Source organism: Vitis riparia, chromosome 5, assembly GCF_004353265.1.
Source record: "Vitis riparia cultivar Riparia Gloire de Montpellier isolate 1030 chromosome 5, EGFV_Vit.rip_1.0, whole genome shotgun sequence".
Lineage (NCBI taxonomy): Eukaryota > Viridiplantae > Streptophyta > Magnoliopsida > Vitales > Vitaceae > Vitis > Vitis riparia.
In genome coordinates this window covers 16,413,966-16,427,620 of record NC_048435.1, presented here as the reverse complement: position 1 = coordinate 16,427,620, position 13,655 = coordinate 16,413,966, and the positions used below count along the sequence as shown (strand labels likewise).

Sequence of the window (13,655 nt, the reverse complement as noted above, 5' to 3'; positions counted from 1 at the left end):
GATTTTTAAAAATTGTTTTATAATATTTTATAAAATAAAAGCCTATTTAGTAACTTGAAATATTTTTAAACTATTTTAAATATTTTTAAATATGTTTTAAAAATAAAATTTATATCCAATGCTTTATTTTTAACCATTCCATATGCTTGGATAATTATAATAATTTTTTAAAGTGAAAACAACAAAAAGAAATTTAAAAGATGTTATTTAAAAACACTTCAATTTTTATTTTTAAAAATAAAAAATGATTTTTTATTGTCAAACTTGTTTTCTTGTTCATTTGTTCTAAAGAATAAAACATTGTTCTAAAAAATAGATTAGGTCCTAAATTGTTGAACAATAGCATATATCAATATAATTTAAAGACATAAAAGAATGAAATTAGATATAAATAAGAGTCAATTAATTAAAAGAGATGAAATAATTCAAAAATTACAAATGGATTCATTCTTGTATTTTAGCATAAAAATTTACTCTTTTTTTTTTTTTTTACAAAAATATCCTTTCTCCTTTTTTTATAAAAATTTATATGAAAATAATATGAATATTGAAGAATATTTATGTGAAAAATAAATTACTTTCTAAGTTTAAATATTTGAGAAGTTATTTTTATAAATTCGGGATTATTTCATGATTTTAATAAAATAATCACATTCAAAAAGGGAAATGGGAAATCAAGAAAATACGAAGAAGAAAAATAAAGAAAAAAATAGAATAAAAAAATAAAAAATAGAAGTTAATAAATAATCTTTATATTAATTTCATTTATTTTTATCTATTATATAAAAATTAAATAATTTTAAAAGATATAAATTTCAAATTAATTTTAATTATATTTAATTTTCTTTTACTTTTTTTCATAAAACAATCAAACAAAAATCATTTTTCTTTAATATATTTTTTTCCATAATATTTCTTGAACCAAACATGACCTAATGTATTTATTTATTTATTTTTCTGAAAATATGGTACAATTCGTCTGCTCCGTTGCTCCATCACAAGATCTGTAAATTGTCCAAAACGCAGCGTTTTGAGCACCAGTCCGAAACCCTAGGTTTGAAGAAGGGAAGCAAGTGCTATTGAAGCTCTAATGGCTTCGCAACCCATGTTAGGCCCTAGAACGCAGAGTTTTGAAGCAGAAAAATCGGCGGCGACGCTTTTGATTCGGCATCTCCCCGAAGCCATTCCTCAGGACACCCTGTCTCGCCTCTTCTCCAGCTATGGCGCTTCTTCTGTCCGTCCTTGCACTTCTGGAAGGTACGAATCGTTTTCCATATACCATCATGGTTTCCCTTAATTATCATTGTTGTTTGCAAAAACCTGTATGTTTTTTTCCTCATTATTTATGAGTTTTCATATTTTTCCCGCTAATTTTCTAGTTCCTTTTTAGCATTTCTTCGAATTTGAAAATATAAACAAGGAAGGAATGAAAAAAAATTATGAGCAAGTTTGATTTTTTTTATTTTATAGTTTATTAGTCATGGGTTTTTAGTGAAATATTCGAGTTTTTAAATTTTCTAGGGAAATATTTAATGGGTTTGTGTATATGAAAGTATGGGGTTGTTACTTGGTAGTGGAGACTGAAATTCAGAGACGTTTTCCTTTTTTAGAAAATGAAAACAACGAAACTTTTAGTTTTGGATCATTTCAGTTGTTGAAGTGTTTGCCCTTTCTAAATGCCTCAAGAATGACAGATAAAGTAGTTCTCATTTCTGCTACAAAACCGTCCTGTGTGTCTCTAAAAAAAAAACAGTCCTGTGATTATTTTCATTTTCAGGTTTATGGGGTAGCACCGATTTAGAACTTATAGATTTAATTAAGTTGGGTGGGGTGGTTTCCAATCATTTTGTAAAAATTTACACAAAGCCCAAGCAGGGCATAGTGTTGTACCATTGCAGTTGTATATCAGTCCCTATTGATATGCTAGAGCTTCAGCTGTGGTAAAATATTGGTCACTGCATCTTGCATTTCTTCTTCTCCTTCTTCCATAAGTTGGACATGGAGAAGGAAGAGATAAGAGGGTCTTATTGAGAATGTGCTAAAAAATACAGAATGGAGTCCAACCATAGTGACTAATTGTGCATCTCATGCACAAGGATACTAGCCATGGTTCAAAGTAAGACTTGACTGAGTCGTATTTGGCTCAACCGTTTCGGTGTTGAGTACAATACCCAATGCCATCTCAAACTCAAACTCAATCAAGACTCATTTAAACTCGGTTGACTAGATCCAGATTCTAAGTTGACTTTGTTGAACTGTCTCTAAGTTACCGAAATAAATTATTTTTCTCACCAAAATTTTTAAAGGTGAAAGCGTAAGGTGAAGTGTTTTCGTATCCTTGAGGCAAGGTGTAAGCCTTTTGAGACCATCATTTTTAGAATTAATAAATATTAAAATATAATTTAAAATGTATAAAATTTTTAAAAGATAATTGAATTATATAAATTTTTGCTATTAAATCTCAAATTAATTTCATAACCTTTTTTAGAATATAAAATAATAAAATTTCAATCATATAATGAAGTTCAAAGTCTACAAATTCATATTCTAAATAATTTAAATATTAAATTGATTGTCTAATTTTTTTTTTCTAATTTTTTTGTTGTTTGAAAAAAATTAATAACTAAAGAAAATTACAAAGTAAAATAAAATTAATTATCTAATTTATTTTACTATTTCGAAAAATCAATTATCTAAAATTTTTGACTAAAATCAATTATAGAAAAAGAAATTAGTAGTTTGCTAATTTTTTAAATAGAAAAAGGGGGAAAAAAATCCAACCTCATTAAACAAAGAGATCAAGAATGCTTTTTGAAAAACCAAAACAAAACAGAAAGATAAGGAAAAAACTAATAGGTGTGAAACAAAAAGAAAAAAGAAAAAAAAGGGCAATATAAAATGAAAAATAAAATATAAAACTAATTTGGGAGAAGAAAAGATATTGGAACTGGAGAGAAGAAATGAACGGAGAACGAAGAGGGAAAAAAAGGAAGAGCTGAGAACGAAGGAGAGGAAGAGTCGAGGACCATATTGGAAGATCTCGTTGGAGCAATGGGGAGATGTCGAAGTTATCTACGCGAGAGTGAGCTATTGCCACATTTCAACAACAGTGAATTAAGAATTAGGGGTTTTTTTTTTGTGTTTTCTCCTTTGATTGCACTTTCCATAGACTCTTTTGGTTAAAGACAACCCTTTTTGTATTTTTTTATTTTTATTTTTTTTGGGGTCTTGTCGCAACAACCAAAACACGTCCGAGGCCTATGCCTCAAGCACTGATGTGTTAAAGGCACATTGGAAACACACCTTAGATACTCTTCGACTCTAGAGGCGTGCACCTTTTAGGAGTCTAGCACTTTGATGAACGTTTCAACTTGTTTTGGGAATGCTTTGCCTCAAGGTGCACCCTGAAGCAAGCCTCACCAATGCCTTTGAAAACAGTGTTTCTCACTTCAAATCACGACAAGTGAACAGTAAATAGGATTCAAAGCTAAGAAATCTCTGAAAAATCAAAGATTCTCTTAAAAAATAGAAGCTTTTCAAGATTCAAGACCCTTGACCCATGATGAAGAGGAAAGAAATCAGCCTTACCCATGACTGAGTCTTTCTCAACATGATATTGATTTCCTCCATTAACGTGCATGGTGATTGCTGCATCTGCCCTCTCCTCTCTCTGCTTTTGGTCTTTGGTGTCATGGTGATTTCCTCCCTTCTCTCTTTCTCTTTTATTTGCCCTCATCTCTCCCCCCCTATGGTGTGGGTGAGTAGGTGTGCATTGTGTGGATTGGTGATTTGAAGAAAGGGTAGAGATGTGTCATTTTGTATGAATTGTTTATCATTTTATATGTTAATGTGGTATGAATCATTAAGTGATTAAGTGTAGTATGAATTGCATTAATTTGAGGTAATATATTATCATATTTTATAATCTATTATTTTATATGATAATAGTTTAATTATTTTATATGTTAATGGTGTGGTATAAATTATATTAGTTTAAGTAATGTATTATTTCATATGGTAATGGTAGCATATATGGTGTATTGATTTATCATTAACAATATATTGACACCATTTAATTTATTATTATAATACTATATTAAAATCATTTAATTAATAATATATTCTACTTTGTTTGATAAATATAGTTTTCTATTTATATTTAAATATAAAGTGTTCTAATCATTTAATCGAAACTAAAAATGGAATTAATAATTGAATTATATGTCTTTTAGTAAAAATATCATTGTATTTGAAATAAACTAATTTTCAATTCTTATCATTATCATAAATCACATTCTACAAAAACTTTATAACGATTTAAATAATATTAAATATGAGAAAAATTTTATTTTATTACTTTTTTAAAGCTTATTTAATTATATTTATTTTTTCTAAAAAATTTCGTAATATTTTTATAATTTTTAAAACTTTTTAACAATCTTATTTTACATATCACCCAATACTGAGCCGGGAAGCCGAGATCGATGTGTCTTGAGACCCTCCAAGTTGATGATCGATACCGCGACTTTAAACCATGATACCAGCTTAACTATAGAAAAAAAAATTTAAAATTGTCACAAACCTTCCCTTTTTTTCTTTTCTATTGCAATTTCTAGAAACTAGAAATGACATCTCTTATGTCAATTACACCAAAGGGATATTAAATGAATGAGATTGGAATATATGAATTAGAGCCACTTTGAGGTTTCCTATGAAATAAGGCATGGAATGGGGCCACAACAAAGAAGTTCCGGGAGTTTCGAAGGAACCTTTGTGCTGATATTCATCAGGGGTTGAGAATTGGAATTGAACTGTATGAGATCTAATCTCCCGTTGTTCCTTGGTAACTTAGTGGTCTACTAATAATTGGTTGTAGGTTTGAGTTCTACTTGGGGAGATTTAATTTATTTTAATTTCTTTAGTTCAGAATGAAAGGGCTTGCTTTGACTGTTAGCATTAGGTAACTTGCCCCTGTCTTAGTTCTTCTTGCGTTCTATCTCATCGTATTGCATTCTATTTTGCAATATTTGAGAATCACTGTCAATAACTTGGTGTAGCTTTGAGATAATCCTTTATTCCATAGCCCTAGAGCTATTTACAACTGGTCAATTAATGATAAGGACTAAGGAGCAAATTTTCGCTATCCTACTAATATTTTTCTTGCTCTACTATTCTGCCCAAACCTGGTTGAGGAAGAGTTGTGTGGTGTAAAACAAAAAAAAAAGAAAAAAAAAATACTGATTCTGGCCAAGCATACTATAAGTAATTTTTTTTTATGGGGTGAGTAAAAGGCTCTGGTTTTGTATTCTTCAAGAATTCTTTTGTGTATGTATGCATGTATGTGTGTGTGTGTGTGCGATAGAGAGAGGGAAAGAGAGAGTATATGCAGCTTTCATAATCTTTCTTGTTTTGGTGCAGGTTGAGGAACTGTGCATTTGTGGATTTCAAGAGTGAAATGTTGGCTTCTCAAGCACTACGCCAATTAAATGGGTACTTATCTCACAGTTCTTTTTATTAGATTTCCTTGTTCTTTAATCACAAGAGCCTTATTTTGTATATCTTGTATTGTCTTCTTATATTCGGCTAGGTTGAGGTTTCTTGGTAAAGTTTTGTTAGTGGAGAGAGCAAATAAGCCAACTGAGGATGATAAACAAAAAAGTGAAGCTCTATTTGGCAAGGATCTTACTAAACCCGTATCTTTAATAAAGGATTTTACCATGGCCAGAGATCTCGGTGAAGGATTGAAGTCAAGCTCCTTACCTGCTAGTGAACCCATCGCTGCAAGACTCGGCATTGATTACCCATTTCCTCCCCACCTTGAGTATGTGTCTTTTTCTCTCACTATTTTTAGTGTCTATATCTTTTTAGCACCCTTATCTATAATACGTGAAACGGGGTTATAAATAGAGAATTCTTATATGTTCTCCATGAGCTCTTTCTTCATCTTGTATGTACCTTTTTAGGATATCAACTGGGGCGTCATCTTTCTGGTTGGTAGAGACCCATGTGTGTGCTTCATGTGAAATTTCATATGCAAACGCAAGTATATTTTATCACATGAAAAAACAACATAAAAGGGCATAACTGATGAACACCATTAGCAGAGGGATTATGTTAAAAAGTAAAAGAGAGTAATCTCTCTCTCTCTCTCTCTCTATATATATATATATATATATATATATATATCTTCCTCTACATATTTTTTTGTGAGAACTGTAGTAGGTCCTGTTCTACTTTATATTAACATGAGAAGCATTAGTGAAGTGTTTGGTAACAAAATAAAATAAGAAAAAGCTCTACTAAGAGTGATCCATGAGAGTGGGTGAGGGATGCCCTAGGCTTTTGAAGTACGAGCTGTTTTGTAATTCAATTACCTCAATTTTTGGGTTGCCAAATTTACCATCTGGTGTTTCTATATATTTTTTATTTTTATTTTAGTTTTTACAAATAAAAGATTATCTGTGTTGTTTATCTTCTCGTTCTTGTTTGGCAATAATTCCTTCTTCGTTGGCACAGAGATTTCCTATCTGGTTTACATAAAGTAACCTGCTTGTATCTGATAAAAAAAATGAAGTAACATGCTTATCTTATAGGTACGCTTACCCCCCACCAGATGGAAATATTCTGACCAACATTGTAAATGCTCTAATTGCTGTTCCTCGCTTCTATGTACAGGTTGGCTCTAATCTCACACAAAAGCTACTAAAAAAATGGAATGAAAATTCTTTGCCTTGTTAAATAATCATTATCCATTAGTTGGTTTTAATATAATCATCTACAAATATATATATTAATTATTTGTTCTTTATATTACTGAGCTTTTTAATTGTAGGTGTTGCACTTGATGAACAAAATGAACATTCCAGCTCCATTTCGTATGGCCTTGCCCACCCCACCTTTACCACCTCCAGTACCTGCCCCGCCACCACCACCTCCACCCCCTGAAGCTGCAAGACCTAACTTGGAAGATCTATCTAGTGGCGAGTCTGAAATGGAATCATCAGATGAGGTGATCTCTTGCTGCTTCATTGCTAAGATTCACAAGGGACATGCCTTAGTTACACTTGTATGCACACACACAAATATATGTATGTATGTATGTATGTATGGTTTATTTCTATATATTTGTATGTATACAAAAATAAATTACTCCATCCAAACACTAGAGCTTTAGAACTGGAAGCATGTTTATTTTTCTTGGCCACATTTTATGAGATTCAGTGGCTGGTGGTGTTCTGTTTGAATTTACTTCTCCTTTGTATTCTTATTGCATAATCATCATGCTTGTATATTTATCTAGTAAACAAAAATTAATTGAGTGTTTTTTGATATCTCTTCCAAGATTCTAGCAGATTTTGATACTTTCTTGTCCACATGTTTTCAGGAGGTCGATGGCAAAGCCTATTTTACTGGGCCTCCAAGAGAAACAAAACCTGGTCGAAAGCGTGTCAAACGAGAAGCTATTGTAGGCCCTGGAGTTGATAAAGATGTGGCTCATGAGGCTGTTGGAGTGAAACCTGCCACCTTGGTTCCTAAAGAGATTCCAATGATAAAAAAGAAGAACCCTGTGTTGCAGGTTATAACCCTTCCCTTTTGAGAGAAGTGAGTTACCAGATGGTCTTTCCTCTTTACCATTTTTTGATGTCTCTTTGGTTGGTTGCAGATCAAAATTGCCCCCAAGGTAATCACTGAACATAAAGATGAATGTAGCATCATGAAAGAATCGGAGGATTCTGAGAAAGAGGATTTTGATCTCAAACCTTATGCAACCTTGGAAGAATTAAAAAGTGGAAAGTTGCCTCCAGAGGAAATCTTATCACTTCCAATGTTTAAGGTATTGGAATTGAAAAGTTTAAATGCATTTATCCCTTGAAAGAAATACGTACAAAGCATGAATCAAATTTACTGATTTTCTGAAACCTAACCCATTTGCTTGCTAGATCAAAACTGTCAACTTAATTTTTCAAAAAGTAATTGCAGGAAACTTATTTATGCTTTACTTTATATAAAGTTCCTAAAAGAAGATAGTATGGCAAGATCTTAACATAGTTTTTTCGACATGTTTTTGGGAGCTTTTACATTATTTTGTCATAATATTGTAGTTATTCATTGCCATTTCCTTTTCTGTTAGCATCATCTGGAAATGCTCAAGTTCATTTTTCTTATGAGTTTATTCTGTTTGATAATTTTCCTAAATTGATATGAATTCTGGTGTTTTCAATTTTTCTAATCTTAGTGGATGTCAGTACTTTTTGCACACAACAATGCCTGTACTGTTTGAGGGTGGATTGGCTGCAGGAATTTTAAAAAGATGCCTAACCACCTTACAAATATGCATTTTAAGGAATTTGATAGGCGTTGTGAATATACCTTTTTTTGCTTGCTTATTAAAAAAAACATTTTAAGGAATCATTAATTATGAATGAAGCATATTTGAAAAAAGCAAGATTCAGTTTAGGTGCATATATCATACTTGTTGAGTAATTAATAAGATGTTTTCTTGGACCATACAGAACTATACGGCTGGGAATCCTGCTCCTGTGTTGTACATAAAGAACTTGGCAAAAGATGTGGTTGTAGATGACTTCTATTTCATATTTGGTGAGTTTCAAAATTGACTCGTGCTAAATCTGATTGACCCCTTCTTTTATTTATTTATTTATTTTTTTTAAAAAAATCTTGTATGACCATTTTAGCTAAATCTTTTTGGTCCTTATAAAAGAGACCAAAAGTTCTATGAAACTGTAATTTTGAAGTCCTTTTTTATTCTTTGCATATTTTTTCGTACAAAGATGGTTCTGGTTGATTTGTCTTGAATGTAATGTACTTCAGGATCATTATTTGGAAGTGTGGATGCTGCTAAATCTGGCCTTAGTGTGAAGTTGATGCAGGTGAAGTCTCTTGATTAATTTCTAACCATAGATCAAGCTTTGTATATCTTTGTTTGAAATTGATGTTTGAGTTTATTCTTAAAATCACTTTTAAAACTTAAAAAAGTATCACTGTCATGTCATTGAAGCTCTTTATTTTTATCCCTTGGTTGGAAATTATAAATGTTTATATAGATTTGCAGAGAAGGATGAGATATTGTTCAGAAAGAGAATGTAGTTACATACAATCCCCACATGTCCCTAAACTGAAAACCCAATGGGGGTACAGGATCCCCCACGGAGACAAAAGGAGAGATGACTCTTGGCTAGTCTGTCAGCCTATTGATGAACCAATCTGGTGACTGGTAGAAGGCTGAACAACCTAACACGCTTGTGAGATTTGCAATCCTATGCACCCAATAATGTATTGCCATGATTCTCTCCATCCATTAGCCACCTAAGTAAAGACTGGCTGAGTTTCCCTTAACTCCTAGCTCTTGCAATTTTCAAGCCCTCTGATTATGAAGGGATCTTTCATTGATAGCTGTGCTTGCTTTGATAGAAAAGGTAGGGTGATCCTGTATGAGGCTGCTGTCCCCCATTTGACTTGGGTTAACCAGGGAGCAGCCATCATAATCGAGCATCAGGGTACTTCAGGCAGGGGAGTCTACTGCATCCAAATCTCTGTTGAAATTGAGCTCCAAAGAGGTTGGCTGCTGCACCCTAATCTCTATCACTTTTATATTGGGGGATGCTGAAATTCGGTCCCTCAAAATATTGCATGGCGTGATTCCAGAAAAGTTGTTGGTGATGGACATTGAGAGAATTATGAGAAAACAAAAATTCTCCCCCAGAATAGCTAGGATAACCCTATGCAATATGAAATCCTTCCAAGGAGATAACTTACTGACTGACACCTTGTCCTAAAAGTTTTTATGGTTTCCCTCCTTCCATAAGCACTGAAGCACACAAGGGGAGCTACTCACCTAAGGATGTAAGCATTGGCAGTCCTGGTCATGATCCACCATCCTTCACAGAGGTCTATAGCCAAGTGGAGCCATGGATTCGGCAAACATAGTGAAGATGGGTGACTAGATAATAGGTATTAGAATCTTGTACAGAATCTTATTTACTTTTTCACTCCTCTGGATATAGCCTGGGTTGTATCGCAAATGTTTTCCAGTTAGGTAAGCATCCTTGGAGGCCTAAACAGAGTATTGTACTGGATTGGGATAGGTTAAGTCTTCCCGTAAATGATGGGCTTTTCTTTTCTAGATATGATTACAGTTGAGAAAAATCCTATATAGATGCATCTCAGCCCATGAGAGACTGTTATTACATGAATATATTCCTACATAAGACATGAAGCTTCTGTCCTAGCAGTGCTGTAACTGTGGATCAAGGAAAACTAGCATGCTAACAAACATCTAACTCAGTGAATGCTACTGAGAGGATATGTGAGAGTGCCTTAGTATATGGTTGCATTTAATATGTTAGGATGAGAGAAGAATGCTGGTACTTGTTACATGATTACATTTTGAAGCTTTCATTTTCAAGCACTGTGTTTATGTGGGTGTATATGGATGAAAACATCAAAAGGAGTGCATGTTAAGAAAGCCTTTTTTTTTTTTCTGTACACAGTTTGATATGATCAAAATCCTATATGGATAGTGTATGACGGGGGAGATTGTGATTATTTACAAATAGTGTCATACATAGACATAGGCTTCTGTAATTACAGTGTTATAACTAAGGAAAACAAACATCTCTTATTTTAACTTTGTGAATGCTACTGGGAAGATATATGGGAGTGCCTTAGTATATGGTTTTATTTTAATATTTCAGGCTGAGACAACAGAGATTGCTAATGAATGGTTTCATTTGCTATCATTGTGTATGAATGAGAACCTTGAGCATCTGTATGACTCTATTAAAAGAACTCAATGTTAAGAGAGCCTTTTCATTGAGAGATTTCATTTGATTAAACCTAGTCTAGGGGCATGAAATATGATCATATTGACAAGTAGTTGCAATTTGTTGGTTGATCAACATTTTCAGCCAAATCAAAATACTAGAACTGCATAATATTTGAATCTGGAAGTAATTGCACCTTTTGGATTTCAGGAGGGAAGAATGAGGGGCCAAGCTTTTGTGACATTTCCATCAGTTGAACTTGCTCATCATGCTTTGGTATGTGTCTACACTAATGAAACTTGATATGCCAATTCTATCTTTCAGAATATGTCAAATTGTGATGTGTTGTACTTTGTTGTGGTTAGTAACTTAGTCCATTCGTATGTGCTTTATTCTTGACTATAATTGCAAGGAGGAAACTGCATCTGAGGATCTTGCTAGTCCAATCATTGATAAATAAATCGAATTTTGTTTTACTCCATTGGTCTTTCCATGTTTTCATTGCTTTATATCCCCCGTATGTGAATGACAACCAGATTGATGTAGTTAAGAAGCAGTGACATCTAAGTATCTTTGCTCTGACTTTGCTAGCAACTTTTTACCTGTGGAACTTACCCTTTTCTTAGCAGAATTTTTTTTCTTCATTCTACTTTGCTAACAGCTTTCTTATCTGATCTTCCCCTGTACTCAGAATCCCTATTGTCTGTAAAATTTGAATCCAACTGCCAACTCAGATTCCAAACTCAAGCCATAGAAAGGCTAATCCATCAGTAACATCTTGGGTTTGTTTGCAATATATTTGTGCAACAGAACCCGCTCACTGTTCTTGATCTCATAAGAGATATGGTGGTTCAAACCCTTCTTTAGTATTTTTAGCACGTCCACCCTTGTAATATTTATCTTAATCCACCTCCATCTCGTTGATGCCAACCTCTTCTTATTGAGTGATTGTAGAACTGATATGAGATTTTGCTAAATAAGAGCAGTTTATGAAGTTTTGTTTGAAGTCTTGACAATTAAAGTAGATGTCTCTATTCCTTGTACTTTTTTGCCAGTTTGACTGTAGTGGTTATAAAGTACTCATTTATCATGCAATTATAATCTTTGGTCTCAAAATGTAGTGAACTGCTCATTTATTAGCAATTTTAATCTATGGTTCAGAATGTAGTGAATGGATACGTCTTCAAAGGCAAGCCAATGATTATCCAGTTTGGTCGGAACCCTGCTGCTGCAAAAGAGAAATAAACTGATATCCTGCAATAGGAACAACTATTATGGTTAGTTCCCAATTGATTTTACCTTGTTTTGTTATGGTAGGCAAGCAATTTGGCATGGAACCCACAACTTTTAGAGTGAGGGTTTTCAAGTGGCCAAGCAATTGGCTTGACCGTACTTCAAAGCTGAAGATGAGCAGTCTTAGCTTCACTACATTGATGCATGAACTGGGATGCAAGCAGTTGATTCATACTTTGTGGTTTGACATGGTTACCGGGTCTGATCTTAAATTCAGAAAAATTAACTACATTACACTGTTAGTTTATTAAATCTCATATATTCCTGTACATTTAATCATTTTGTAGTTTGATTAATTTGGTTTACATGGCAGATGCATGAGGACAAATGGACCTGTTGAAGAGGCAAAGCCCAGGTAAATTCTGACGATGATCTGCTGCACCAAATGCAGGCACTTATGCCTTCGCTAAGTTTATCCTTTAATTTATCAAGGGCTTGAGGGTATTGAATACAAGCACACTCCTGAATCAATCATAATGAAGGATGTGAAGGAAATTTTTAGGCCAAAATTTTTTCAGGCGGCCAACCCAGTTGGCCTTGGCTTCTCAATTGTCATGCTCAAGGCAACTATTCCATTTCTATATCCTTCATTAAACCCTAATGTGATTTTTGAATTGACATCATAATCGTCTTCATTTAACTAGTTTTGCTTTCTAGAGCTGTGTGGACTGACTTTCTTTCTTCTGATTAGATTTTGTACAACACATTGTGTACCTTGAGAAGGATTTTTCATCCTCTGTAAGTATTAATCTCACAGCAATGAAATGTTCATTTCTACCTGATCTAATTTTTTGTATTATTTGCTCAACCCATTCTTAAAAAAATACATCAGAAATTGTATTTTGTGTAACTCATACCCTGCAATAGCTGAGTTTCAAGGTTTTAATCCCAAGTTGGAAGTATCTATCATAGCCAAAAGATCAATTAATTCCAATAGTTAAAAGGATCTAAAAGAACTTATCATGGCCACGTGTTGGACAGCAGAGCCAAAGCAAGGGCCTTTAATTAGCTAATGGCAATACTGAAAGGCTAAGCACAAAGACAAGAAGATTTGTCCAACATGAGGCCCTTGCTTGATCCAGTTCCTGATAGAAGGCGCCTGGGATTAGACCTGTGAATAAGAAATATTCTTAGTAAGGGGTAAAAGTAAAAATTGCATTAGCAAGCGAGAATTAAGAGAAATTTACAAAAATTAATACAAAATACAAATCTCCAAGTTGACTTGGAGATGCATAAATTATATGCAAGATAGTTTGGACTAACTGAAAAAAAAAAATACTAAAGATCGAAATATACTTTTTTTTTTTTTGTTTTTTGATAATCGAGGAACTTTTCATGGTCAAGTCCTTATGACTCTATGGAACCCAAAACTCGAGGTATTGATCGTTTCATAACAACCAGCACCAAGTAAATATGCCAGGATTTGAACTCAAAACCATGTGTTATTTATTGGGATCACATTTCCTAATATTTGCCCCGATCAATTGGACTACCATAGCAGATAAGATTGAAACCTTGTTTTATGCCATGGTTATATAATGGGAGACGTTTGCGGAAAAGAATGAGAAACTAAAATCA

General features: G+C 33.2%; 1 protein-coding gene across 3 annotated transcripts; it reads left to right on the top strand.

Annotated features, from left to right (window-relative positions):
* The first annotated feature begins 976 nt into the window (after positions 1–976).
* On the top strand, positions 977–12,864 carry LOC117913805 (U11/U12 small nuclear ribonucleoprotein 65 kDa protein). Of its 3 annotated transcripts, XR_004651165.1 has the most exons (13): positions 977–1,257; positions 5,419–5,490; positions 5,588–5,821; positions 6,594–6,675; positions 6,833–7,009; positions 7,385–7,576; positions 7,664–7,834; positions 8,514–8,601; positions 8,833–8,891; positions 10,995–11,060; positions 11,946–12,061; positions 12,391–12,432; positions 12,769–12,864. XR_004651165.1 is itself a non-coding variant. In XM_034828853.1 (12 exons), exons 1-11 carry the CDS (start codon positions 1,091–1,093, stop codon positions 12,027–12,029), a joined length of 1,254 nt encoding a protein of 417 aa, XP_034684744.1. In that variant the 5' UTR covers positions 977–1,090; the 3' UTR covers positions 12,030–12,061; positions 12,391–12,864. The 3 variants fall into 3 exon arrangements, 2 of the variants coding, with proteins under 2 accessions (XP_034684744.1, XP_034684743.1); XM_034828853.1 differs by having other exon boundaries at positions 5,726–5,821; positions 12,391–12,864; XM_034828852.1 differs by having other exon boundaries at positions 12,391–12,864.
* Positions 12,865–13,655: the final 791 nt, after the last annotated feature.